Source organism: Canis lupus, chromosome 15, assembly GCF_011100685.1.
Source record: "Canis lupus familiaris isolate Mischka breed German Shepherd chromosome 15, alternate assembly UU_Cfam_GSD_1.0, whole genome shotgun sequence".
In the NCBI taxonomy this organism is placed as follows: Eukaryota; Metazoa; Chordata; class Mammalia; order Carnivora; family Canidae; genus Canis; species Canis lupus.
Genome location: NC_049236.1, coordinates 16,574,491 through 16,599,642, shown reverse-complemented (window position 1 = coordinate 16,599,642; position 25,152 = coordinate 16,574,491). Strand labels below are relative to the sequence as shown.

At 40.9% G+C, this 25,152-nt stretch overlaps 1 protein-coding gene across 9 annotated transcripts in view; it reads left to right on the top strand.

The window, feature by feature from the left end:
* ST3GAL3 (ST3 beta-galactoside alpha-2,3-sialyltransferase 3) overlaps nucleotides 1–25,152 on the top strand; it is a 197,536-nt gene that overhangs the window by 17,666 nt on the left and 154,718 nt on the right. For 5 of the 9 annotated variants that reach the window (XM_038558344.1, XM_038558338.1, XM_038558341.1 and 2 more), the window contains exon 2: nucleotides 7,791–7,935. In XM_038558344.1, the coding sequence (XP_038414272.1) occupies nucleotides 7,821–7,935 (115 nt within the window). In that variant the 5' untranslated portion in view covers nucleotides 7,791–7,820. Of the gene's footprint in view, nucleotides 1–7,790; nucleotides 7,936–13,038; nucleotides 13,142–23,694; nucleotides 23,753–25,152 lie in introns of those variants that run through there. The other 4 variants (XM_038558345.1, XM_038558342.1, XM_038558339.1 and 1 more) reach the window with 3 other exon arrangements.

Genomic DNA, 25,152 nt, shown 5'->3' with positions numbered 1-25,152 from the left:
TATACCGAGTCTGGAGTTGGGGCATATCATTAGAAATACAGTAGTTTATTCTTTCAACAGTGGTGCTGTGCTGTTAAAGGCAGGTGATTCACAGGCCTAAGTTACAGATTTCTGCTTTCAAATTGTGTACTTATTCTTTGCCGAGGCAGAAAAACAGGCAGGATGTTTTATAAATGCTATGACACAGGTAAGCATGGGAGGTTATGGAAGCAGACACAGAGTATGGGGCTATGATGAAGGAAAGCTTCCCCAAGGAGGTAAGACTTGAACGGAGCCCTAAAGATGAGCTGGCATTGGTAGGCACAGAAGGCAGAGAAGGGTCTCTCCCACCTGCTGTGCTGCCTCCTCCAGTTTCAGATGCTGTAGAAAGGTCAAGGCATGGGAAGACAGTAACGTCCAGCAGGCCTGACAGTTACAAGGTCAGTGGCACACTTGGGGACCCTCTAGCGCAGGGTATGAATTTGATTGTCTTAGCGTCCCCGTGCTTTGCATAACTCCTGGCACTTAGTGTTGCATCAGCTTTGGACAGAAGAGAAACACCTCCTTCTCAAAGATGACTGCAGGGGAAAGGCAAGAGCCCAGATCGCCGCATTCCCTCTACGGCTGAAGCGAGCTTACTGCAACTGTTCACCTGCGCAGGGAGGCCATGTGAGCTCCTCCAGCCCCAACAATCTTCAGTATTAATCTAGTGTTAGTGTTCTTATGTTTTAGTCTAGTCTTTTTCTTCTTTTTTTTAATGATTGGGTATATCATTTGTCAATTTTTTTTCACCCAGTAGTATGTCATCAGCATTTCCCTATGTCATTACAGTTTTTTTTTTTTTTTTTTTTCACAAAATAAAACCTTTTGGGGCGCCTGGGTGGCTCAGTCGGTTAACCATCTGCCTTCAGTTCAGGTCATGATCCCGGGGTCCTGGGATCGAGCCCCGCATTGGTGGGGAGTTGGCTTGTCCCTCTGCCTCTGCCTGCCACTCCTCCTGCTTGTGCGTGCACACACTCTCTCTCTTTTTCTAAAATGAATAAAATCTTTTAAAGACATAAATTACATCTTTTTTTTTTTTTCATCAGTTACATCTCACGTGGCTGCCAAATGTCTCATTTAGATGTTCATTCAAACACTTACTTGAGCATTTGGTTTCTTTTTTCTTTTGAAATATCTGAAAATTACAAAAAAAGTTGCAAAAAATATTACAGAGAGCTCTCATATAGCCTTCAGCTATTTTATGGTGGGTCTATCAGGTCTCTCCTTTGTAAAGCAACTCTTCTCCCCTCTGTAATTAAGAAACATCTTGTGAGCAGATACTTGAAGACTGTATAATACCCCATTTCTCAAAAGTCTACCCATTAATTTTAGCATCCTTTGATATTTCTTAGCCAAATTATTACTGAAATGGTCACCAAATGGTGACTTTCTAATTAGATTATTCCTTCTGCATTCATTAGTGGGCATTCTGCTCTGAGGGAGAGCTTTCTCCTCTCATTCATTAGGTTCTTAGTTAATGGGTTATAATCTATTATTATTGGTCTGAATTGCTCCTTAGCTGGCCATTAGGAGCCCCTCAAGCTGGCTCCTTTTTCCTTCTGACATGGTTTTACTCTGAGACTTTTCTTACTTCTAGGCACCTAGAAGTTTCCAGCCTCGGCTTGTTTATACTTTCTTTGCTTCAGCCTTGCTATTGGCCATTCTTCCAGGGATCCTTGGTTCCCATTAGGGAAGAATGGTATTTAAAAACCAAGGTCTAGGGGCACCTGGGTGGCTCAGTCTGCTAAGCATCTGCCTTCAGCTCAGGTCATGATCCCAGGAACCTGATGGAGCCCCACGTCAGGCTCCCTGCTCAGTGGGGAGTCTGCTTCTCCCTCTGCCCCTCTGTCTGCTCATGCTCCCTTTCTGTCTTTCAAATAAATAAATGAAATCTTAAAAAAATAAAATAAAAACCAAGACCTAGTTGCTAGATGTACATCTCCCTGTAATCGGAGCATGACTGCTGCCAGGCCCTTTTCAGTGACCAGAGCTGGGAATTTATGCATGTATTGCACACAAAGGCACACACTATCTTTACTTCTATTTTTATATCTTTTAAATTTAATTTTATTTTAAGGATGATTTTATTTATTTATTCATGAGAGACACAGAGAGGCAGAGACACAGGCAGAGGGAGAAGCAGGCTCCATGCAGGGATCCCGACGTGGGACTCGATCCCAGGTCTCCAGGGTCAGGCCCTGGGCTGAAGGCGGTGCTAAACCACGGAGCCAGCCGGGCTGCCCTATATCTTTTTTATATATCAAAAGCCATCCATTTACACCAATCCCTTCCACTTCAGTACACCCCCCAAATTTATTCCAGTTTTCCTGTTTGCACCTCCCTTCTCCATCATTGAGAAATCTGGCTCCTCTTAGCGTCAGTATATTTACTTACTTGGTCAATCCCAGTATTGCCTGTTGCCACACCCCCGGACCAGTCACGATGGACTGATGCCCCACATGTCCCTTCATTCCAGGTATACATGCCTGCCTTGATTGGTGCCTGAAGCTTAATGGCTTTTAGATTAAATTATTCAGAAAGGAACGTGGAGAGAGCGCCTTTTTGTGGTTGTATAATCCTCTCGTTTTGTGGTTATATAGTTCATTTAATCCCAGTGAAGGACTGACTTACTCTTATATTACAAATAGTGCTGCAGTGAACAGGTATGTGCATAAGTTGTTTTGAATTTTTGTCAGTGTATCTTTGGGATAGTTTTTTTTTTTATATTTCTTTATTTATTTTAGAGAGACGCAGAAAGATCAAGAGTGAGTACAAGCGAGGGAAAGGCAGAGGGAGAGAGAGCATCTCAAGCAGACTCCGTGCTGAGTGCAGAGCCTGATGCAGGGCTGGATCTCATGACTCTGAGGTCACGACCTGAGCCAAATCAAGAGTAGTACCCTCAACGTACTGAGTGACCCAGGTGCCCTTGGGATGGTTTCTTAATTTTTTATTTTTTTATTTTTAATTTTTATTTATTTATGATAGTCTCACAGAGAGAGAGAGAGAGGCAGAGACACAGGCAGAGGGAGAAGCAGGCTCCATGCACCGGGAGCCCGACGTGGGATTCGATCCCGGGTCTCCAGGATCGCGCCCTGGGCCAAAGGCAGGCGCCAAACTGCTGCGCCACCCAGGGATCCCTGGATGGTTTCTTAAAAGTGAAGTTATTGAGGTAAAGGGTAAAAGCATGTGTAATTTCGTTAGATGTGGTCTTTTCCTTTCCACTGCCAAGCAGTATGTGAGAGGACTGGTTCCTCTCACAGCCTCAAGCTTTTGTCCTAGCAATGAGTTTGAAATTTTATCTCTTTAAGAATCTCGAGATGTTGTTCTTTTCCTTGTCTTGAAGGTCTTGACTTATTTTAAGCTCTTCTTTGTATGTCATCCACTTTTAGAAATCAGTTTTCTCTTTGGGTGTTTGTTCTAACTCTTCATTTGAAGATCCTTTTCCATAATGGAAAAGATAGAAGTAAAATAGGTAATTAGTTCAGCCTTCTCTGTAATATTTGATATTTGCTGAATGGACAGATAAGTCAGGTGGCTGACTGATGGTTGTGTGTTGGCTGGAGCCTTAGGTTGGAGTCACTGTGTGGCTGTGGCAGTTCAGGTATCACATCTGCTTTCAGGACAGACAGAAGGAGGAGGGCCTGGTACCAGCCATCTTCCGAAGGGAAAGGCTTTCCAACAGCCACCTGCTTTTGTAGGCAGGCCACTTATACTTTAAATTTGTCTTCATTGGGAGCACTGGATATATAGTCCTTTGTGTTGCTAGAATTGCAAGTCTCTGAGTTCATTTGCAATTTGAAAACTTTGTTATTTGCATAAGTATAAAAAATTAAAAATAATAAATATACTAATAAATAGATTGTATAAAACACCCCCTCTACTTTTCAGTCTATGCATATTAAGTATGTACTTAATATGTAGCCTTAATTTTCAGTATTACTGTTGCCCTTGTTTGTTACCACCAGTATGAGGCCCTACGTAGATGTATATTACTATTCTACAACTCAATTTTTGTTTTCATTTAGCAGTATATACTAGACATTTCCCCCGTGGCAGGACATACAGCAGTGCCTCACTCTATCTAACCAATACATCATGGTCTATGCTTGTTATTCTCCTCCCCTCATTGATCCATTACCCACCTGTATCCTCTGTGCTGGTGACTGACCTTTACAGACAGCATCATCCCAGCTTCCTTGCCCTCTGGCTTCCAGTTGGAATCAGCTGATAAAAGACACTGACAGAGATCAAAGTGATGAGAGAAGTCAGAGCATTTCGTATCCCCCTCTGCCCCCTGGAGTGGCTGTGTCCCCCCCCCCCCCCCCCGCCCCCCAGTCCGCAGCACTGCTCCCGATGGCTGGGCTCTCTTCCACTGGAACCCTTCTGTCTTTTGTTCTTTTACCTCGAAGGCAGGAGTAGCTTCCTACTGTTGATGGTCCCTGGGTGCTTCACCACCCCTGGTTGGTTCCTTTAACTCTAATCACACAGCTATAAAAAAGTCCCATCATTAACTTCCTTTGGTTAATTCCTTTGCGAGTGCCATCTGTTTCCTGCCAAGACACCCACTGATAGAGATGTCATTGTGTAGACGTACCGTAATTCATTTCTTTGTTCACTATTGATGGACATTTGAAATTTTTTTCTTGTATTTTGTTCTTATAATGAGCATTGCTAATGAATAATCATATACATATCTTGTAAAGTATTTGTTGGAATGTTCCTGTAGGAAAAAATCACAGAAGTAGAAATAGTAGGTGGAGGTGCATGAATGTTGGAAATTTTAGTAGCTATTTCCCAGTTGCTCCTTCAGGAGTTTACCAGTTTACATTTCTACAATGTGTTTTTTGATTTTTTTTAATATAAAAAATTATAGAGGTATAGGGTGGCTGGGTGACACAGTCAGTTAAGTGTCCAACTCTTTATTTCAGCTCAGGTCATGATCTCAGGGTCATGAGATTGAGTTCCATGTCGGGTTCTGTGCTGAGTGCAGAGTCTGCTTAAGATTCTCCCTCTCTCTCTGCCTCTCTGGCTCATGCTCTTTCTCTCTCTCTCTCTCTTTTTTTTTAAGATTTTATTTATTTATTCATGAGAGACACAGGGAGAGAGATGCAGAGACACAGGCAGAGGGAGAAGCAGGCTCCATGCAGGGAGCCCAATACGGGACTTCATCCCAAGACTCCAGGATCAAGCCCCGAGCTGAAGGCAGCTCTAAACCACTGAGCCACCAGACTGCCCAACTCTCTCTCTCTCTTTCACAAATAAATAAATCTTAAAAAAAATTATAGAAGTAATACTTGCGGCTTAAAACAAATAAATTGAATTTTAGACATATATAAAAGGAAAAGTACTTCCCATTGTTTCATCGTGTTTCCTGGAGATAACCACATCACAGTTAGCTATGTAGCCTATCATGTTTTTTTTCTTTGCAAAATTTATATGCTTATCATAGAATAAATTCATATATAGATAAGGTAAATTCATTTATATATATGTGTATCTGTCTCTTTTGTGAGTGCATCTGTAGACTTTACTCTGTTCTATTGATCTATTTGTCTTTTCCTGTGCCAGTACTCATCTATCTTAAGAATTACAGCTTTGAGTTAGTTTTTTTTTTTTTTTTTTTTTTAAGATTTTATTATTTGTCAGAGAGAGAGAGAAAGAGACAGCACAAGCAGGGGGGAGTGGCAAGCAGAGGGAGAAGCAGGCTCCCTGCTGAGCAAGGAGCCCGATACAGGACTCGATCCCAGGACTCTGGGATCATGACCTGAGCCGAAGGCAGACGCTTAACCAGCTGAGCCACCCAGGCATCCTTTGCATCAGTTTTCATATCTGATAAGGCAAATCCTCATCTAATTTTTTTTTTTTTTTTAATTTCTGGGCTCTTCTTGGGCATGAAATCTTCGGATTAACTTTAGATTTAAGTTAAACAAACAAACATGGGTTTTGCCTGGAGTCAGATTGAATTTATAGAGTACTGATATATTATTTCCAGTGCTGAAACTTCTCACTTAGGAGCTTATTATGTGTCTTTATTTATTCAGATCTCTTATGTTCGTTGGTGAAAATCTTGCCCGTTTCCTCCTGTTCATTTTTAGATATTTTACAGATTTTGTTGCCATCATGAGTGGAATTCTTCCCCTTATGTGTTCTCATCAGTTATTGCTGGTATAGTTTTTAAGAAGCTGTTGGTTTTTGTGGGGCACCTGGCTGGCTCAGTTGGGAGAGCATGTGACTCTTAATCTCAAGGTTGTAAGTTTGAGTGCCATGTAGGGTGTAGATTGCTTAAATAAATAAAACTTTAAAAATTTTTGTAAATTAATCTTAATAATCACCTACTTATTAGTTCTAATGGTTTTTCAGTTGATTCTCTTTGCTTTTCTAGGTGGACAGTTAAATCTGCAAATGATAACTTTTTATCACTTTATTTAAAATATTGGGGTTGAGGGTGATCCTGGGAAGTCTTCTTGGCTGATGTTCCATTTCAGATGAGCATCCATCAGATAATGTGCCATAGGTGCAAGCAGTGTGGCAGAGAATGTTCCAGACAGGCCTCGGGGAGAGAGAAATAACAAGGCTACGTTCCTATGAATTGGAAGATGACAGGCACAGGACACAGACAAGGTTGGGAGTGTAAGAGGTGGCTTGGAGAGTAAAGTAGGGGCGCAGTCAGAAGCTGCTAGACTCTAAGGGGCAATTCGTTTATTTTAAAGGGATTGAGGATTTACTGAAAGGTGTGTGAGGAGGAATGGCACCCCAAAGATGTCCATACCTGAATCCCTGGAATCCAAAAATATATTCCCTTATATGCCAGAAGGGACTTTGTAGATGCAATTAAGGCTATAGACCTTAAAATAGGGACATTATCCTGGATTCTTCAAGAGGGCCCAACCTCCTCATCACATGAGCCTGAGAAGCAAAGAAATTTCTCTGGCCGGACACAGAAGCAAAATGTGGTAGAGAGACTCAGGGTGAGAGAGACCTAACCCATTGTGGCTTAAGGGGGTTCCTTGGAAAACATGAGAAGGAAATACAGGAGCAGAGACTGTGTGATAACCAGCAAGGAGATGGGGACCCGGCTCTGCAGATGCAGGGAACTGCATTTGGCCAGTAGCTGGAATGAGTGAGCTTGGAGGCGGCTTGGCCTTAGGAGTCTGTAGAGCCGAGCACAGCCCTTGGTGCCCCCTTGGTCTTGGCCCTGGGAGACCCCATGCAGAGGACCCTGCTGAACCACACCTGGACTTGAGATAATATGTTCATGTTTTCAGCCACCAAGGTTGTGGTGTTATCACAGCAGCAGTGGAGAGGGGTTAAGGAGGAGAGGAATGTCAGATTTTGTGTTGCTAACAGACCAGTCCTGCTTCTGTGTGGAAAGTGGATTTGGGAGAGTGCAGTTTGGAGATGGGGGGAGCTTGTCTTTGGGGCCCAGTGGTGGCACGGACTAGGGTAGTGATGGGCGGGCAGGGGGTGTGATTGAGGGTTTATCTGGCAGAGTTGGAATTGCCAGAATTTGGTCATTGGCTGCTGGGAACGCGGGAGAGGAGGGACACTGGGGTGATCGCTGATTTCTGGCTTTGATACTGAGTGACTGGTGAAGCTGTTTTCTTAAGACCCAGGGCTAGCAGGTTGGAGGACACCATGTCAGGAATTCAGGTGGTTCTTCATTTGCAAATTCTCCTATGCACACTTATTTTAAGGTAGAGTATATCAACGAGATGATTGCTTTATCCTTTAAGACCTAAATTGGTTTTTTGTTTGTTTTTTGATTTTAGGTCATGTAGGAAATCGTAAATCATGTGAAGATGGGACTCTTGGTATTTGTACGCAATCTGCTGCTAGCCCTCTGCCTTTTTCTGGTACTGGGATTTTTGTATTATTCTGCGTGGAAGCTGCATTTACTCCAGTGGGAGGACTCCAGTAAGTATGGTTGCTCTAGCCTGCCCCCAGGAGAAGCCCTTCATGGAGCGGGCGGTAACTGGGGGTTCAGGGGGCTGCAGTGCTTTCATATTCTTCAGAGACTGGCAGTGAGAGGAAGCCACAGGCTCCTGGCTCAGATTGCCTGCCATTTTTGTTGCTGTAGGTTGAGAACTTTGATGTTTTTCAAAAACTGCATGCCATGGCATATCCTTTTATGATCGCAGTGAAAACATGCTAATCTGCAATAAAACCTCCAAACTCTACCAGTACTTCTAGTTTTTGAATGCAGTTCTTTTTAATCACTGTAGTGTATTGCCACTGCCATTTGTATTCATTGCCTTAGGGCTTGGGATTGAAGTTGGTTTTCTTCTGCCCTTAAAACGTTCACCTTTACCTATTCTTTGAATTTTCAGTTTTTAATTTGATATTGTCTTTGCTTTGTTTTCCCTAAAGAAAGTTCACCTGTCTAATTATTTTGCCCTCTGAATAGAATAATGGCTTTCCCCACCCCTCTTCCCCAGTAACTCCTAATCCCTTTATTTGGCTTGTAGTACCTGTGGCTTCTGTGTTACACAGTATTTCCTACGCAGCTTTCTGCACCCTTCTGACTTAGTTTCGATTCATCCAGCCTGGCTTCTGTGTTGTGGTTTTAGGCTTGTGGTTGAAGGGCTCACTTTGGGCGGCACTGACCTTGGCTTGTTCCCTTCTTGGATGCAGCTCGAAGTATCACACAGCGGCCATAAGTAGTTTTCCTTTGGCTTCTTTTGTCTCGTGGCTATCTGAGCTTGGTGCAGGAGACATTGGGTAGTGGGTCCTGATTCCCAGTGAATGTGATTTCTCTAAAATAGTTTTATTTTTACAAACAACAATTGGATACCAGTGTAGAATTTAGAGAGTCAGTCTCTAGGTGTGAGGTTAAAATGAGCTAGAGTGAGTTGGAAGAGGCAGCTGGCAGTTTGCCTGGTATAGTGTATTGAGACTGTAATATGGAAACCATTCCTATGAAATAGGCTCATTTATTTCTTACCTGGCTCAAACTCCTGAAGCAGTGTCAAGCCATTTTTTAAAATGTAGTGTTATGGTGCGCCTGGATGGCTCAGTGAGTTAATCGTCTGCCTTTGGCTCAGGTCATGATCCCAGAGGTCCTGGGTTTTAATAAAGTCTTTACAATAAGTAAATAAATAAAAATAAAACAATAAATTAAAGCTATAACACTATATTTTAAGGTAGTTGCTTAACCAGCTGAGCCACCCAGGCACCTCTTTTGTTTTATATTTAATGTTTACGTGCCTCTTAAATGCTCAGCTTATAATTTTTACTAATTACTTTGTGTTTCCAGAGTTATTTAAATTTCTCTGTTCGCTTATTTTTAAAATCAAGGAGACTACCCGAAATAAAGTGTTTGTATCACTGCAGTGCAAAATTCTGTAGTGAAAGGCATTGTCTGTGTCCATAATGGATAGATTCGTCTGTATCCATAAAACAGATAAAACTACATTCGAGGAATAGCTGTCTCCTTTTCGGTCGAGAACTATTGACCTGTAGACATAACCAAGAATTAGATAATATTTTCCTAGAGAAAGTTGAGAAGGACATTAACTTTGTGGAAGACCTATTATATGTCAGACTTTAAGCTAGCCAACTTACAAATTTAATTTACTTCTCACTCTAGCCATGACGAAATGCAGTTATCCTTGTTTCCCTGTTGAGCAAACTGAAGTATTTAATTAATTTACCTAAGTTACACAGCTAATTATTAGAGCCAGAATTGAATCTTGGTTTATTTTTATTTTTACACTTTTTTTTTTGAAATTTTATTTATTTGTTTTAGAGAGATTGAGCATGTGTGTGCAAGTGAGCAGGGAGGAGAGAGGCAGAGGGAGAGGGAGAATCTCTAGCAGATTCCACTCTGAGCACAGAGCCCTATGTGGGGCTCTATCTCACGACCCTGAGATCATGACCTGAGCCAGTATCAGGAGTAGGATGCTTAATGACTCAGCTGCCCTGGTGCCTGCTCCCCCCTGCCCCCCCCCCCCCCCCCCGTTGTCTTTAAAACCTGTATCATTATGTTGTTGAAAAGTTCAGTAAGTACAAAGACTAAGAATTGGATTAAATTCTGATTGGTAAAAAGAGATGAGAAGGACTCAGAAGAAATAGTGGAGAGCATCAGGAGGGCGGTGGAGAAAGAAAAAGGAAGGAAAGTAAGGGGAAGGGCAAGAAAGTGCTCCAGAAGACAGAGGGGTTTATGACCTTGGAGGTGACGTGGCTGTCTGCCCACAGGGCTGTAGGCTTGCCTCAGTAGTTCATGAATAGCTGTCTGCTTTCCTTTGAGTGAGTTATCAGCTGACTAACCACCATTTGCATCTTTCTCTTATTCCGACTCCCAAGCCTTTCAGATACTTGAGTTTGAATAGGTTGTTTTAGACTATCTTACTATAGCACATTGTTCCCTGTGCCGTCACATCAGAAAGCAGGGTAATATGACTAACTCTGATGGCTTACCCAGGCGAAGAAGGGACCTTTACTCCATTCACAGAGTCAGCCTGAGGGTGCTCCCTAAGGCAGATAGGTGCCTGTTGAGGGAGATTTAGGCTGTGGTTAATACTGGTGCTGCTGCCAATAATGGGAATAGTGACTTAGTGTCTACTCTGTGTCCGCCCTGTCATGGGAACAATACACATTCCAACTTTCACTGGATCCTCGGACTTTAGACTGACCATGACTGTCCTGTCCCACAGATGTGGAAGCTGAGGCTTCAGAGAAGCTCAGTAAGAGTGTTTATGTCTTTCACACGAGGACATTTACAAGTTTGAAAAATAAATGTCTTTAGCATTACATTTCTTTAGTTTTTATACTTTTTATGACTTACCAAATTCATGTATTAGAATTCCTTCATAGTGGTAGTGGTAGGGGGTCTAGAGATTTCTATCACTAAATTATTCATTTTCTAAGCAGTTTATTCCTGTTATGGTCCATGTGCTGTTCTGTGTAAACAGCATGTAAGATGGACGTAGACCTGTGTACTTGTAGCCCTATAACATGAGAAAGAAATAAAATAGCACTTCTGTGTTGTGTTCTAAAACAGATGTCTGTATGAAATGCCATGTTGGAGCATGGAGTCCCCTCCAGATGGAAAATTTTATGATTTTGTTAATCCCGAGACATACTGTGGCAGGATGCAAACTGCTTTGTTTTGAGCAGGTTAGAGCTAGCTATGTGTGGTCAAGTCTTGGTCAGATTGCTAGGACTTGGGTCAGATGCTCAACCGAAAGGCTTTAAGTATAAGATTGATCTAGTTATTAACCTGTTTTCAAATTAAAAAAAAAAAGTTTTTTCTTTATTAAGTAGGCTCCAAGCCTAGCAGGGAGCCCAGTGCAGGGCCTAAACTTATGACCCTGGGATCGAGACCCAAGCTGAGATCAGGAGTTGAATGCTTAACCAACTGAGTCATCCAGACACCCCTCAACCTGTTTTTAAAAGTCCTGTAGCTTGGGGTGCCTGGGTGGTTCAGTGGGTAGAACATGTCACTCTTGATCTCTGGGTCATGAGTTCAGCCCCACATTGTACATTGGAGCCTGTTTTCAAACAAAACAACCACAACACTGAGATACCACTATATACCTATTAGAGTAGCCAAAATCCAGAACACTGATAACACCGCATGCTGGCAAGGTTTGGAGCACCAGGAACTCTCAATCATTGCTGGTGGGAATGCAAAATGGTACAGTGACTTTGGAAAACAGTTTGGGAATTTCTTATAATACTAAAGATAACTCTTTAGTATTAACTAAGCAGTATTAACCCAGCAGTCACATTCCTTAGTGTTTACTAAAAGGAATTGAAAGCTTATATTCACAAAAAAACCCTGCATACAGATGTTTATAGCAGTTATATTCATAATTGCCAAAACTTGGAAGCAACCGAGATGTCCTTTAGTAGTTGAATGGATAAACTGTGATAGGTCCATACAATGAAATGTTATTAAGTGCTAAAACTAAATAAACTATCAAGTTATGAAAAGTTATGGAAGAGCCTTACATGCATATTTTTAAGTGAAAGTAGCCAATCTGAAAATGCTACATACTGTGTGATTCCAACTATATGACATTTCTGGAAAAGGCAAAACTATGGGGACAGTAAAAAAGATTAATGGTTGGCAGTGAAGGGAGTGATGTACAAGCAAGTCATAGAGAATTTTTAGAGTGATCAATCTGTATGGTATCATAATGATGAATATATTTTGGTACTTTTGTCCAGACACATAGAATACACAATACTAAGCATAAACCCTTACGTAAACTGTGGACTTTAGGTAATTATGATGTGTCAGTATAGGTTCATCACTTTTAAAAGTATACCACTCTGATGAGGGATATCAATAATGGGGGAGGATATACATGTGTGGGGGCTGGAGATATATGAGAAATCCCTGTACTTTCCCCTCAATTTGCTGTGAACCTAATACTGTTCTAAAAAAAAATAGTCTTGGGGCACCTGGATGGCTCAGTTGCTTAAGCATCTACCTTCAGCTCAGGTCATGATACCAGGGTCCTAGGATCGAGCCCCACGTCGGGCTCCATGCTTGATGGGGAGCGTGCTTCTCCTTCTCCCTCTCCTGCTCCTCCTGCTTGTGAGTGCTCACTCTCTCTTTCTCTCTCTCTCTCTCTCTCTCTCTGTGTCAGATAATTAAATAAAATCTTAAAGTCTTAATAAAAAAGTACTGTAAAATTATATTTTATGTATGTGTGTACATGTATACACACATAATATGATAAAAAATATATGTACATATCTTTAACTCAATGAACAAATCAACACAATCTTGGAAGGAATTGGGTGTACTTCAGTTTTTTCATCTTCAAAATGGAGACAAAATACTGACATTTCCCTTGGCTCTGATGCTTTATTCAGGTCAGGCATTGTAGGAGAGTTGGGCAGTTGTCTCCTATCAGTAGACTTAATACCTGTGGTCCATTTCATGGAAACTTTACATATTTTACTATTTTTATCTATTTGTATTTCATAAAGTGGATATTTTATAGGAGTAGGATTAATTTCTTATGAGACCTTTAAAAATTCATACTATCATGTTTATCATTACAGCAACTCCTCTGTGTTCTTGCCTATATTTACAAAAGATCATAATTGGAGAGATTATAAAATATGCATTATTGATCTGATTACTATGGAGAGTACCATCTGGCAAGTAAGTTGAATTTTGGATCTGATATTGGGAGAAGGGTAGATTCAGTTTGACTTAATAGACCTAGGAAATTATATTAACTATTAATTTTCCATCTTAAAAATGAAATAGAGGCTGGCATTTTTAGCTTGTAGCTGAGGGTCACCCTCTGCTTCTTATGATAAAGGCATAACTGGTATTGGGCTAGCCTCTCTATATTTCTGAAACTGGACAAAATAAATGAAGCAACTCTTGTCAAGCAGTGGACAGTAGGCAGTATAAAATTTAGTCCCTAAGGAAAGGAAACTTGTGAGGTGAGCTCCATGGTTCTCTTTGGAGAGGGGGGAACAGTTTCCCAACCTTGTTCAGAAAGCTGGAATCTAAACACTGCAGTGCTTCCACTTGGCTAACAAGGCAGAGATCAGACTTCAGGGCAGCTGAAGTGGTTGGAGTCCATGAGATGGGTCATCACCGAGTAGGAAATTGTTCAGAGACAGGGTCTTGGAAGTCTGGGGGCAGAGGCAGTTCCTGGGAGTCTGTAGCTGGGGACTGGGCTGTATAATATGCACAGGGCAAAACCATCTGAGTATAACCATCTACACAGAATGGGAGTGGAGGTCAAGCAGTGTTGTGGGCAGCTGAAGAGTCAGGGACTTTGAAGTGATAGCCCTGCAGAGTGGAGAAATCTCATTAATACTTTACTACCCTTGGCATGAAGGTGCTAGAAAGGCCAGGCCTTAAGAATAAAGAATAAGATCTACTCAAGACTCACCCTAACAAGAGTATAACCAAGCCCCTGCAATGCAGATTTTGAATGTTGGGTCCCATCAAGTTAGAGAAGTAAAAAATACCATGGATTTCCTCAGATACACAAAAACATAGCGTAGACTCATTCCTACACAAATTCAAGGTGGTCAGGCAGTAATTGAACAACCTGTTAAAATACACATCAAAAGGAGAGAGTCCAAGATGGCAGAGTAGGAGACTTTAGTTCCGTCTGGTCTCAGGAATTCAGCTAGATAGCTATTAAATTATTCTGAACACCTGTGAACTCAACCAGAGATCTAAGAAAAGAATAGCTAGGACTCTACAAATAAAAAAGCGACCTCTTTCTGCAAGGTAAGAAGTGCAGAGAAGTGACTCTGAGGCGATATATGGGAAGGTAAACCGCAGAGGGGAGGGAGCCTCTGGCAGCAGAGCACCAGTTCTAAAATCAGAACTTTTAGAAGGCTGCTCTGGTGCAGGACATCCTGGCCTGGAAGGTGCTCAGGCAGTGAAGCGGGAGTGGAATCCTAGGTGGGACAGTGTGGTCTCAAGATCCCTGAGGTCATAGGAAGATGGGGGTGGGGGTGTGCCTGAGTGCAGCGAGTTCCCAGGCATCGAATCGGGAAGCTAGCTGCAATCAAGGAGCCCAGGAGTGGGCTCTCAGCCAGTGGGGGGCGTGGGTGGTGGTGGAGCATAAACCACGAACTGCTGTCTGATTAGGGGCCCAGCTGGCAGCAGAAGCAGGGAGACACCCCCCCCTTCTTCCTTCTGGAGGAGCAGTGTGAGAGTGTGCTGCAGGAGTCTGCAGGGTTTGGGGACTCCAAATGGAGTTGTGTGCCTGAGATAGAGATGCTGGGTCACAGGTTGGGTGAGCAGAGACAGAGACCAGGGAGACAGGAGTGACTGACTGCTTTTCCCTGAGGGTGCACTGAGGAGTGGGGCCCTGAGCTGTAGGTTCTGGGGCTGGAGATTGGGAGGCTGCCCTTTTCATTCTCATCCTTTGAAGCTTTGTGGAAAGCCTTCAGGGAACAAAAGCCACATAGAGCAATCCCAAGCCGATTACTTAGCCTGGCCCCCTGGCAAGTTACAGTTCCGCCTGGGGCAAAGACACCTAAGAATCAACAACAGGCTCTTTCTCCAGAAGATCGACAAGAACATCCAGCCAAGGCCAAGTTTACCATTCAAACATTGAGAACTTTAAATTTCCAGTGCTACGGGTATATGTCATATAGAATTTATGGGTCTTTTTCCCCCCACAATTCTTTAATTTTTCAATTTTAATTCTATTTCTCGTTCCTTTTCCAACCAGTTTCTTATTTTATCAAAATAAAACTGTTTTCTTTTTTTTTTTTTTTTTTTTTTAAATTTTTATTTATTTATGATAGTTACAGAGAGAGAGAGAGGCAGAGACACAGGCAGAGGGAGAAGCAGGCTCCATGCACCGGGAGCCCGATGTGGGATTCGATCCTGGGTCTCCAGGATCGCGCCCTGGGCCAAAGGCAGGCGCCAAACCGCTGCGCCACCCAGGGATCCCAAAACTGTTTTCTTTTTAAAAAATATTTTTAAATTCTCATTTCACAATTGCATTCTACCCTTTCATTATATTTAATTCTATTTTTGTGGGCAGCCCCGGTGGCACAGCGGTTTAGCGCCGCCTGCAGCCCGGGGTTTGATCCTGGGGACCCTGGATCGAGTCCCACATCAGGCTCCCTGCATGGAGCCTGCTTCTGCCTCTGCCTGTGCCTCTGCCTCTCTCTCTCTCTCTCACTGTGTCTCTATGAATAAATAAAATCATTTAAAAAAATAATTCTATTTTTGTATATATGTGTGTATATATAGTATATATATATGTTTTTTATATATATGTTATATACATATATATGTTTTATATATGATCCGGGTCTCAAGGATCACGCCCTGGGCTGAAGGCGGCACTAAACTGCTGAGCCACCCAGGCTGCCCTGTTGAGGGTTTTTATCATGAATGGCTGTTGTACTTTGTCAGATGCTTTCTCTGAGAGAAATGACCCAAATTTTAAATACAGTGACTGGAAAGAAACTCTTGGGGTATTACTAAGTCAATCTTGTACATCTTAAACCTAATTGTGTTTGCTCTGACATTATCTAAATGGAGCATTAGTCAAATCAACTTTGGCTTTTGTAGCTAGGTCAGAGTTTTTTAAATTTTTATTTATGTATTTTTAAAAAGATTTTATTTTATGGAGACACAGAGAGAGGCAAAGACACAGGCAGAGGTAGAAGCAGGCTCCATGCAGGGAGCCCGATGTGGGACTCGATCCCGGGACTCCAGGATCCGCCCTGGACCAAAGGCAGGCACTAAACTGCTGAGCCGTCCAGGGATCCCCTTCTACTTCTTTTTTTTTTGGCTTTTACTCTTTAGTTTTACAGTTACAGACTATCCTTTCATTGTATTTAATTTTTTTGGGGGAGGGTACATACAGGTTTTTCTTTTTTTTTTTTTTACAGGTTTTTCTTTTGTTACAATTTTGGGATCTAGTTTTCTAACAAATGAGCCAAAATACACATGGGAACCAGTGTATTGCTCTATTCTGTTCATCTGTCTGATTATATTCTCTCTTTGTTTTTATTTATTATTTATTTATTTTTCAATTTTGGGTCTTTTCTGATTTGCTTAGTGTATATTTCTCTGGGGTTGTTGCCATTTCAGTATTTTGTTCTCTCATTCATCTGTTCTTCTCTGGACAAAATGAAGGATGGAAAAACTCACCTCAGAAAAGAGAACAAGAGGGCAGCCTGGGTGGCTCAGCAGTTTAGCGCTACCTTGAGCCCAGGGCGTCATCCTGGAGTTCCCGGATCGAGTCCCACGCTGGGCTCTCTGCATGGAGCCTGCTTCTCCCTCTGCCTGTGTCCTTGCCTGCCCCCCCCCCCCCCCCGCCGTGTCTGTCATGAAAAAATAAATTAAATCCTTAAAAAAATAAAAATTAAAAAAAAGAACAAGAAGCAGTACTGACGGCCAGGGATCTAATTAGTATGGACAAAAGTAAGATGTCAGAACTGGGGTTCAGAATATTGATTATAAAGATACTAGCTAGGCTTGAAAAAAGCATAGAGGACACTAGAGAATCCATTTCTGGAGAAATGAAAGAACTAAAATCTACTCAAGTCAAAATAAAAAAGGCTATTAGTGAGATGCAATATACAATGGAGGCTCTAACTGCTAGGATAAATGAGGCAGAAGAGAGAATTAGTTATATAGAGGACAAAATGATGGAGAATAAAGAAGCTGTCTGAGAAAAAGATAAACAATTACTGGATCTCGAGGGAGGAAATCAAGAGATAAGTGGTACCATAAAATAAAACAATATTAGAATAATTGGGATCCCAGAAGAAGAGTAGAATGGGGCAGAAGGTAGATTGGAAGAAATTATAGCAGAGAATTTCCCTACTCTGAGGAAGGAAACAGGTATCCAACCAAGTCCAGGAGGCAAAGGGAACCCCCCTCAAAATCAATAAAAATAGATAAGCACCCTAACATATAATAGTGAAGGTTGGAAATCTCAGAGACAAAGAGAAAATCCTGAAAGCAGCTTTGCCAAGAGGTCCATAACCTACAAGGATAGAAACATTAGACTGGCAGCATCTATCCACAGACCTGACAGGCCAGAAAGGACTGGCATGATAAATTCAGGGTGCTAAATGAGGGAAATATGCAGCCAGGAATACTTTATCCAGCTAGAGTGTCATTCAAAATAGATAAAAAGCTTCCAGGACAAACAGAAACTAAAAGAATTAAAAAAAAAAAAGTGATTACCAAACCAGCCCTGCAAGAAATATTAAAGGGGATCCTTGAGGTGAAGTGAAAAGAGAGCCCCCAAATAACATAGACCAGAAAGAACAGAACAACATACAGAAACAGTGACTTTACAGGTAATACAATGACACTAAATTCATATTCTGAATGTAAATGGACTAAATGCCCCAATCAAAGCATGCAGGGTATCAGATTGAATTAAAAATTAATTAATTAAAATTAGTCTCTTGCAGACAGCATATTGATGGATCTTGCTTTTTAATTTTTAAAAGGGACTCATTTTAGACCCAAAGACACCTCCAGATTGAAAGTGAGGGGGTGGAAAACCATTTATCATGCTAATGGACATGAATCGAAAGCTGGAGTGGCAATCATATATCAGAAAAATTCAATTTTAAACCAAAGACTGTAGTAAAAGATGAGGAAGGACACTATATCATAATTAAAGGCTCTACTCAACAAGATCTAACAATTGTGAATATTTATGCCCCTAACACGGGAGCAGCCAATTATATAAGGCAATTAATAGCAAAATTAAACACATTGATAATAATACAATAATAGTAGGGGACTTTAACACTCCACTCACTGCAGTGGATTGATAACCTAAACTGAAGATCAGCAAGGAAACAAGGGCTTTGAATGACACACAGGACCAGATAGACTTCACAGATATATTCAGAGCATTCTGTCCTAAAGCAACAAAACACATTCTTCTCAAGTGCACGTGGAACATTCTTCAGAATAAATCACATACTGAGTCACAAATCAGGCCTCAATGAGTACCAAAAGATTGGGATCATTCCCTACATATTTTCAGACCACAATGCTTTGAAACTGGAACTCAATCACAAGAGGAAATTTGGAAAGGAAGCATATACATGAAGGCTAAAGAACATCTTATCAAAGAATGAATGGATCAACCAGGAAATTAAAGAAGAATTTAAAAATTCAGGAAACAAATGAAAAAGAAAATACAACTGTTGAAACCTTTGGGATGCAGCAAAGGCAGTCCTAAGAGGAAAATATTTAGCAGTCAAGCCTTTCTCAAAAAACAAGAAAGGTCTCAACTACACAACCTAACCTTACACCTAAATGTGCTGGAGAAACAGCAAATAAAGCCTAAACCCAGCAGGAGAAGAGAAATAATAAAGATTAGAGGAGAAGAGAAATAATAAAGATTAGAGGAGAATCCATGAAAGAGAAACCAAAAGAACAGAACAGATCAATGAAACTAAGACCTGGTTCTTTGAAAGAATTAATAAGATTGATAAACCCCTGGACAGATTTATCAAAAAGAAAAGAGAAAGGACCCAAATAAATAAAATCATGAATGAAAGAAGAGAGATCACAACCAACACTGAAGAAATACAAACAATTATAAGAACATATCATGGATAATTATATGCCAAAAAATTAGGCAATTTGGAAGAAATGGATGCATCCTAGAGACGTATTTACCAAAAGTGAAACAGGAAGAAATAGAAAACCTGAACAAACCCATAACCAGCAAGGAAATTGAAGCAGTATTAAAACAATCTCCCAACAAACGAGTCCAGGGACAGATGACTTCCCAGTGGAATGCTATAAACATTTAAAGAATAGTGAATACCTATTCTTTTGAAGCTATTTCAAAAAAAGAAATGGAAAACTTCCAAACTCTTTCTGTGAGGCCCACATTACCTTAATCCCAAAACCTGACAGAGACCCCACCAAAAAGGAGAATTATAGACCAATATCCCTGATGAACATGGATGCAAAAATTCTCACTAAAATACTAGCCAATAGAATTCAACAGTACATTAAAAGGATTATTCATCATGACCAAGTGGGATTTATTCCTGGGCTGCAAGGGTAGTTCAACATCTGCAAATCAATCTGTGATACACTACATTAATAAAGAAAGGACAAGAACCATAGGATCCTCTTAATAGATGCAGAAAAAGCATTTGACAAAGTACAACATCCTTCCTTGGTTAAAACTCTTCACAGTATAGGGACAGAGGGAACATACCTCAATCTCGTAAAAGCCATATACAAAAAGATCACAGCAAATATCCTCAATGACGAAAAACAGTGTTTTTCCCTTAAGGTCAGGAACACAGCAGGGATGTCCACTCTCAACACTGTTATTCAACATAGTACCAGAAGACCTAGCCTCAGCAATCAGACAACAAAAAGAAATAAAAAGGCATCTGCATTGGCAAAGAAGTCAAACTCTCACTCTTTGCAGATGACATGATACTCTATGTGGAAAATCCAAAAGACTCCACCTCAAAATTGCTAGCACTCCACAGGAATTCAGCAACGTGGCAGGGTATAAAATCGATGCACAGAAATCAGTTGCAGGGATCCCTGGGTGGCGCAGCGGTTTGGCGCCTGCCTTTGGCCCAGGGCGCGATCCTGGAGACCCGGGATCGAATCCCACGTTGGGCTCCCGGTGCATGGAGCCTGCTTCTCCCTCTGCCTGTGTCTCTGCCTCTCTCTCTCTCTCTCTCTCTGTGTGACTATCATGAAAAAAAAAAAAAAAAAGAAATCAGTTGCATTTCTGTACATTAACAATAAGGCAGAAGAAGGAGAAATTAATGAGTCAGTCCCATTTATAATTGCACCCAAAACCATAAGATAACTTTAGGAATAAACCTAAACAAAGAGGCAAAGTATCTGTGCTCAGAATACTATAGAACACTCATGAAATAAATTGAGGGAGACACAAACACCTGGAAAAACGTTCCATGCCCATGGATTGGAAGAACAAATATTGTTAAAATACCTATGCTACTTAGAGCGATCTATACATTCCATGCAATCCCTATCAAAATTCCATCAACTTATTTTCCAGAGCTGGAATAAATAATCCTAAAATTTGTATGGAACCAGAAAAGAGCCAGAATAACCAAGGAATGTTGATAAAACCAAAACTGATGGCATCACAATTCTGGACTTCAAGCTCCATTACAGAGCTGTAATCATCAAGACAGTATGGTACTGGCACAAAAACAGACACACAGATTAATGGAACAGAATAGAGAACTCAGAAATGGACCCTCAACTCTATGGTCAGCTAATCTTTGACAAAGCAGGAAAGAATATCTATTGCAATAGATAAAAGACTGTCTCTTCAACAAATAGTGTTGGGTAAATTAGGCAGCCACATGCAGAAGAATAAACTGGCCCATTTCTTCACACCATCCACAAAAATAGGCTCAAAATGGATGAAAGACCTAATTGTGAGATTAGAATCCATCAAAATCTTAGAGGAGAACACAGGCAGCAACCTTTGTGACCTTAGCTGCAGCAACTTCTTGCTAGATCTCCAGAGGCAAGGGAAACAAGCGCAAAAATGAACTGTTGGGACTTCATCAAGATAAAATGGTTTTGCACAACAAAGAAAATTGGTGACAAAACCAAAAGGCAACTGACAGAATGGGAAAAGATATTTACAAATGACACATCAGATAAAGGGTTGTTGTCCAAAATCCTTTTTTAAAAATATTTTATTTATTCATGAGAGAGAGGCGGTGGGGGTGGGGGTGCGGGCAGAGGGAGAAGCAAGCTCCATGGGAGCCTGACATGGGACTCGATCCTGGATCTCCAGGATCACACCCTGGACCAAAGGCAGCGCTAAACTGCTGAGCCACCTGAGCTGCCCTACTTATTCCAAAATCTGTGAAGAACTTATCAGACTCAACACCCAGAGAACAAATAACCCAACCAAGAAATAGGCAGAAGACATGAACAGACCTTTCTTCAAAGAAGGCATGCAAATGGCCAACAGACACATGAAAAAAATGCTCAACATTATTTGGCATCAGGGAAACACAATTCAAAACCACAATGAGGGGTCCCTGGGTGGCGCAGCGGTTTAGCGCCTGCCTTTGGCCCAGGGCGCGATCCTGGAGACCTGGGATCGAATCCCACGTCGGGCTCCCGGTGCATGGAGCCTGCTTCTCCCTCTGCCTGTGTCTCTGCCTCTCTCTCTCTCTCTCTCTCTGTGACTATCATAAATAAATAAAAATTCAAAATCACAATGAGATACCACCTTACACCACTTAGAATGGCTAAAATTAACAAGTCAGGAAACAAGATGTTGGTGAGGATGCAGAGAAAAGGAATCCCTCTTACAGTGTTGGTGGAAATGCAAGCTGGTTTAGCCACTCCGGAAAACAGTATAGAGATTCCTTAAAAAGTTGAAAATAGAGCTACCCTATGACCCAGCAATTGCACTACTACTGGGTATTTCCCCCAAAGTTACAAATGTGATTTGAAGGGGTGCCTGCACCCTGAGTGTTTATAGCAGCAGTGTTCACAATAGCCAGACTTGGAAAGAGCCCAGATGTCCATCGACAGATGAATGGATATAGAGGTGGTATATATACAGTTGAATACTACTCAGCCATCAAAAAAAAGAAATCTTGCCATTTGCAATGATGTGGATGGAACTGGAGGATATTATGCTTAGTGAAAAAGGTATATCAAAGAAAGATGATTATCATATGATCTCACTTATATGTGGAATTTAAGAAACAAGATCATAGGGGAAAGGAGGCAAAAGTAAAACAAGATGAAATCAGAGAGGGAGACAAACCATAAAAACTCTTAGTCAGGGATCCCTGGGTGGCGCAGCGGTTTGGCGCCTGCCTTTGGCCCAGGGCGCGATCCTGGAGACCCGGGATCGAATCCCACATCGGGCTCCCGGTGCATGGAGCCTGCTTCTCCCTCTGCCTATGTCTCTGCCTCTCTCTCTCTCTCTGTGACTCTCATAAATAAATAAATAAATAAAAAAAAAAAAGAAGGGCATGTAGTTAAGTCCAATATCACGAATCACAGGATTAGCCATTCCTAGCATCTTTGAGAAAAGGAAAATGAGAATGATTCCACAGGTACATTTCCGCTCTCCACGTTTTAAAAAAAAAAAAAAAAAAAAAAAAAAAAAAAAAAAAAAAAAAAAAAAAACTCTTAGTCATAGGAAATAAACTGAGGGGAGGTGGTCAGAGGATGGGGTAACTGGGTGATAGACATTAAGGAGGGCACGTGAGATAATGAGTCCTGGGTGTTATATAAGACCGATGAATCACTGACCTCTATCTCTGAAACTAATAATAACATTATTTGGTAATTATATTGAATTTAAATAAGATTTTAAAAATTCTTATTAAAGAAAATACAAACGGACAGTGGTCAGTATTCATAGTTTCTTCATGTGATATCCACAGTGGTCAGTGTTAAAAGTTACCAAACATACAAACACACGGGAAATTGTGACCCATATTCATGAAAAAGTCTATAGATGAGATGGCTCAGATATTGGACTTAGCAATGTAGCTATTATAAGTAATTTAAATAATTAAAAATACAGTGAACAGTTAAGTAGTCTCAGGAGAGAAAACCATTAAAAAGGGAGCAAATTATAGTACTGAGAAGTATAGGAATGGAAAATGAAGATTTCATGTACCAGTAGATTGAATATAACAGAAGTCAGTGAACTGGAGTGCAATAAAAATTATCCTGTCACAGAAAGAAAAAATATTGAAGAAAAATGAATCATCTCAGGGGGCTGTGTCACAATATAAAATTATCTGATCTGTATGAGTATTGGACAGAAAAAAATTAAAGATGTAATGTCTGGAAACTTCCTAAATTTGGTGAAAACCATTGACTTAACAGATCTAAGAAGCTCAGCAAACTTTAAGGATAAATATTGGGGAAATCTAGGCTTATCATAGTCAAGCATCTGAAATCTAACATGAAAATCTTGAAAGTGGAGAAAAAGAAATGTTATATATGTGGGTAAGAAATCCCACTGACCCTTCATCATAAATAGTGGAGTTAATACAATGAAGATCTTTAAAGTGCTGAAAGAAAAATACCAAAACACCTGTTGTTCCAGAATTCTTTATCTGTTGAAAATATCCTTTAAAAACAAGGATGAAATGAAGGTATTTTTTCAAATAAAAGAGAATTGGTTGCTAGCAGACAGCATTATAAAAAATACTAATGGATGTCCTTTGGGACAATAGGACGTGAGACCAGATGGAAACTTGGATCTATAGGAAAAAATGAAGATCACTGGAAAAGGTAAATAATGGGCAAATACAAAAGGCTCTTTTCTGTTTTTTCTTAAAATTTGCTTAAAAGACAGTTGATTAAAGCAAAAATAATAACCACATAGAATGAGGTTTAGAATATATGTAGAAGTAAGCTGTGACAAAATTTGCACAAGGAATGGGGAGAGAGGAGCTAAATGGACCCTTATGTTGTAAGGTTATTACATTTGTGAAAAATAAGTCGGGGGCAGCCCCGGTGGCGCAGCGGTTTAGTGCCGCCTGCAGCCCGGGGCGTGATCCTGGAGACCCTGGATCGAGTCCCACGTCAGGCTCTCTGCATGGAGCCTGCTTCTCCCTCTGCCTGTGTCTCTGCCTCTCATTCTCTCTCTGTGTCTCTATGAATAAGTAAATAAAATCTTTAAAAAAAATAAATAAATAAAAGAAAAAAATAAGTGGGAAGTAGGAATGTTGTGTGTAAGGTGAAGAAAGAGTTAAAATAAGAGGAATGAACTGTCCGATATGAAGAGGTATTATATTGACTCTACATAGACTCTGATAAGGTAAAGATGTGTATTCCTTAATAGAACTCCTTGGTAAAACAACTACTAGAAAAAAAATTAATAAAAACAACAACAATCCCCCCCCCCAAATATATATTTAAGAAGCCAAAGAAGAAATAAAAAGCACTAAAAAAATTTTAATTAACCTCAAAGAAAGCAATAAGACAGCGATATAAAAGCACAAAACAGATGAGAGAAATGAAAAACAAATGGTAAGATAGTTGACTTACTCTTGAGTATCAACAATTGTTCCTAGGGAACCTAGGGATCCTCAATAAATAAAATCTTTAAAAAAAAAGGGTCAAAGTAGGGACACCTGGGGAGCACAGTTGGTTGGGCATCCGACTCTTGGTTTCAGCTCAGGTTGTGATCTCGGGGTTGTGAGATTGAGCCCTGCATCAGGCTCTGCACTCAGCACCCAGTCTGCTTGAGTGTCTCCCTCCCTCTCTCTGTCTCTCCTCTGCTCCCATGCCCCGCACCACATGCTCTCTCTTTTGAAAATAAATAAATAAATCTTAAAAAAAAAAAACAAATACCGGGATCCCTGGGTGGCGCAGCGGTTTGGCGCCTGCCTTTGTCCCAGGGCGCGATCCTGGAGACCCGGGATCGAGTCCCACATCGGGCTCCCGGTGCATGGAGCCTGCTTCTCCCTCTGCCTGTGTCTCTGCCTCTCTCTCTCTCTCTCTCTCTCTCTCTCTGTGACTATCATAAAACAAACAAACAAACAAACAAAAAAATATCATAACAGGTTCAAATTAAAAGGAAGGAAAATAAACAATAAGCGTAGAGAAGCTGACGTAGCTATATTAGTTTCAGCACATACCTCAAGCAAGAGTATTACAAGAGATTGCAGAGTGTCATTACATAATGA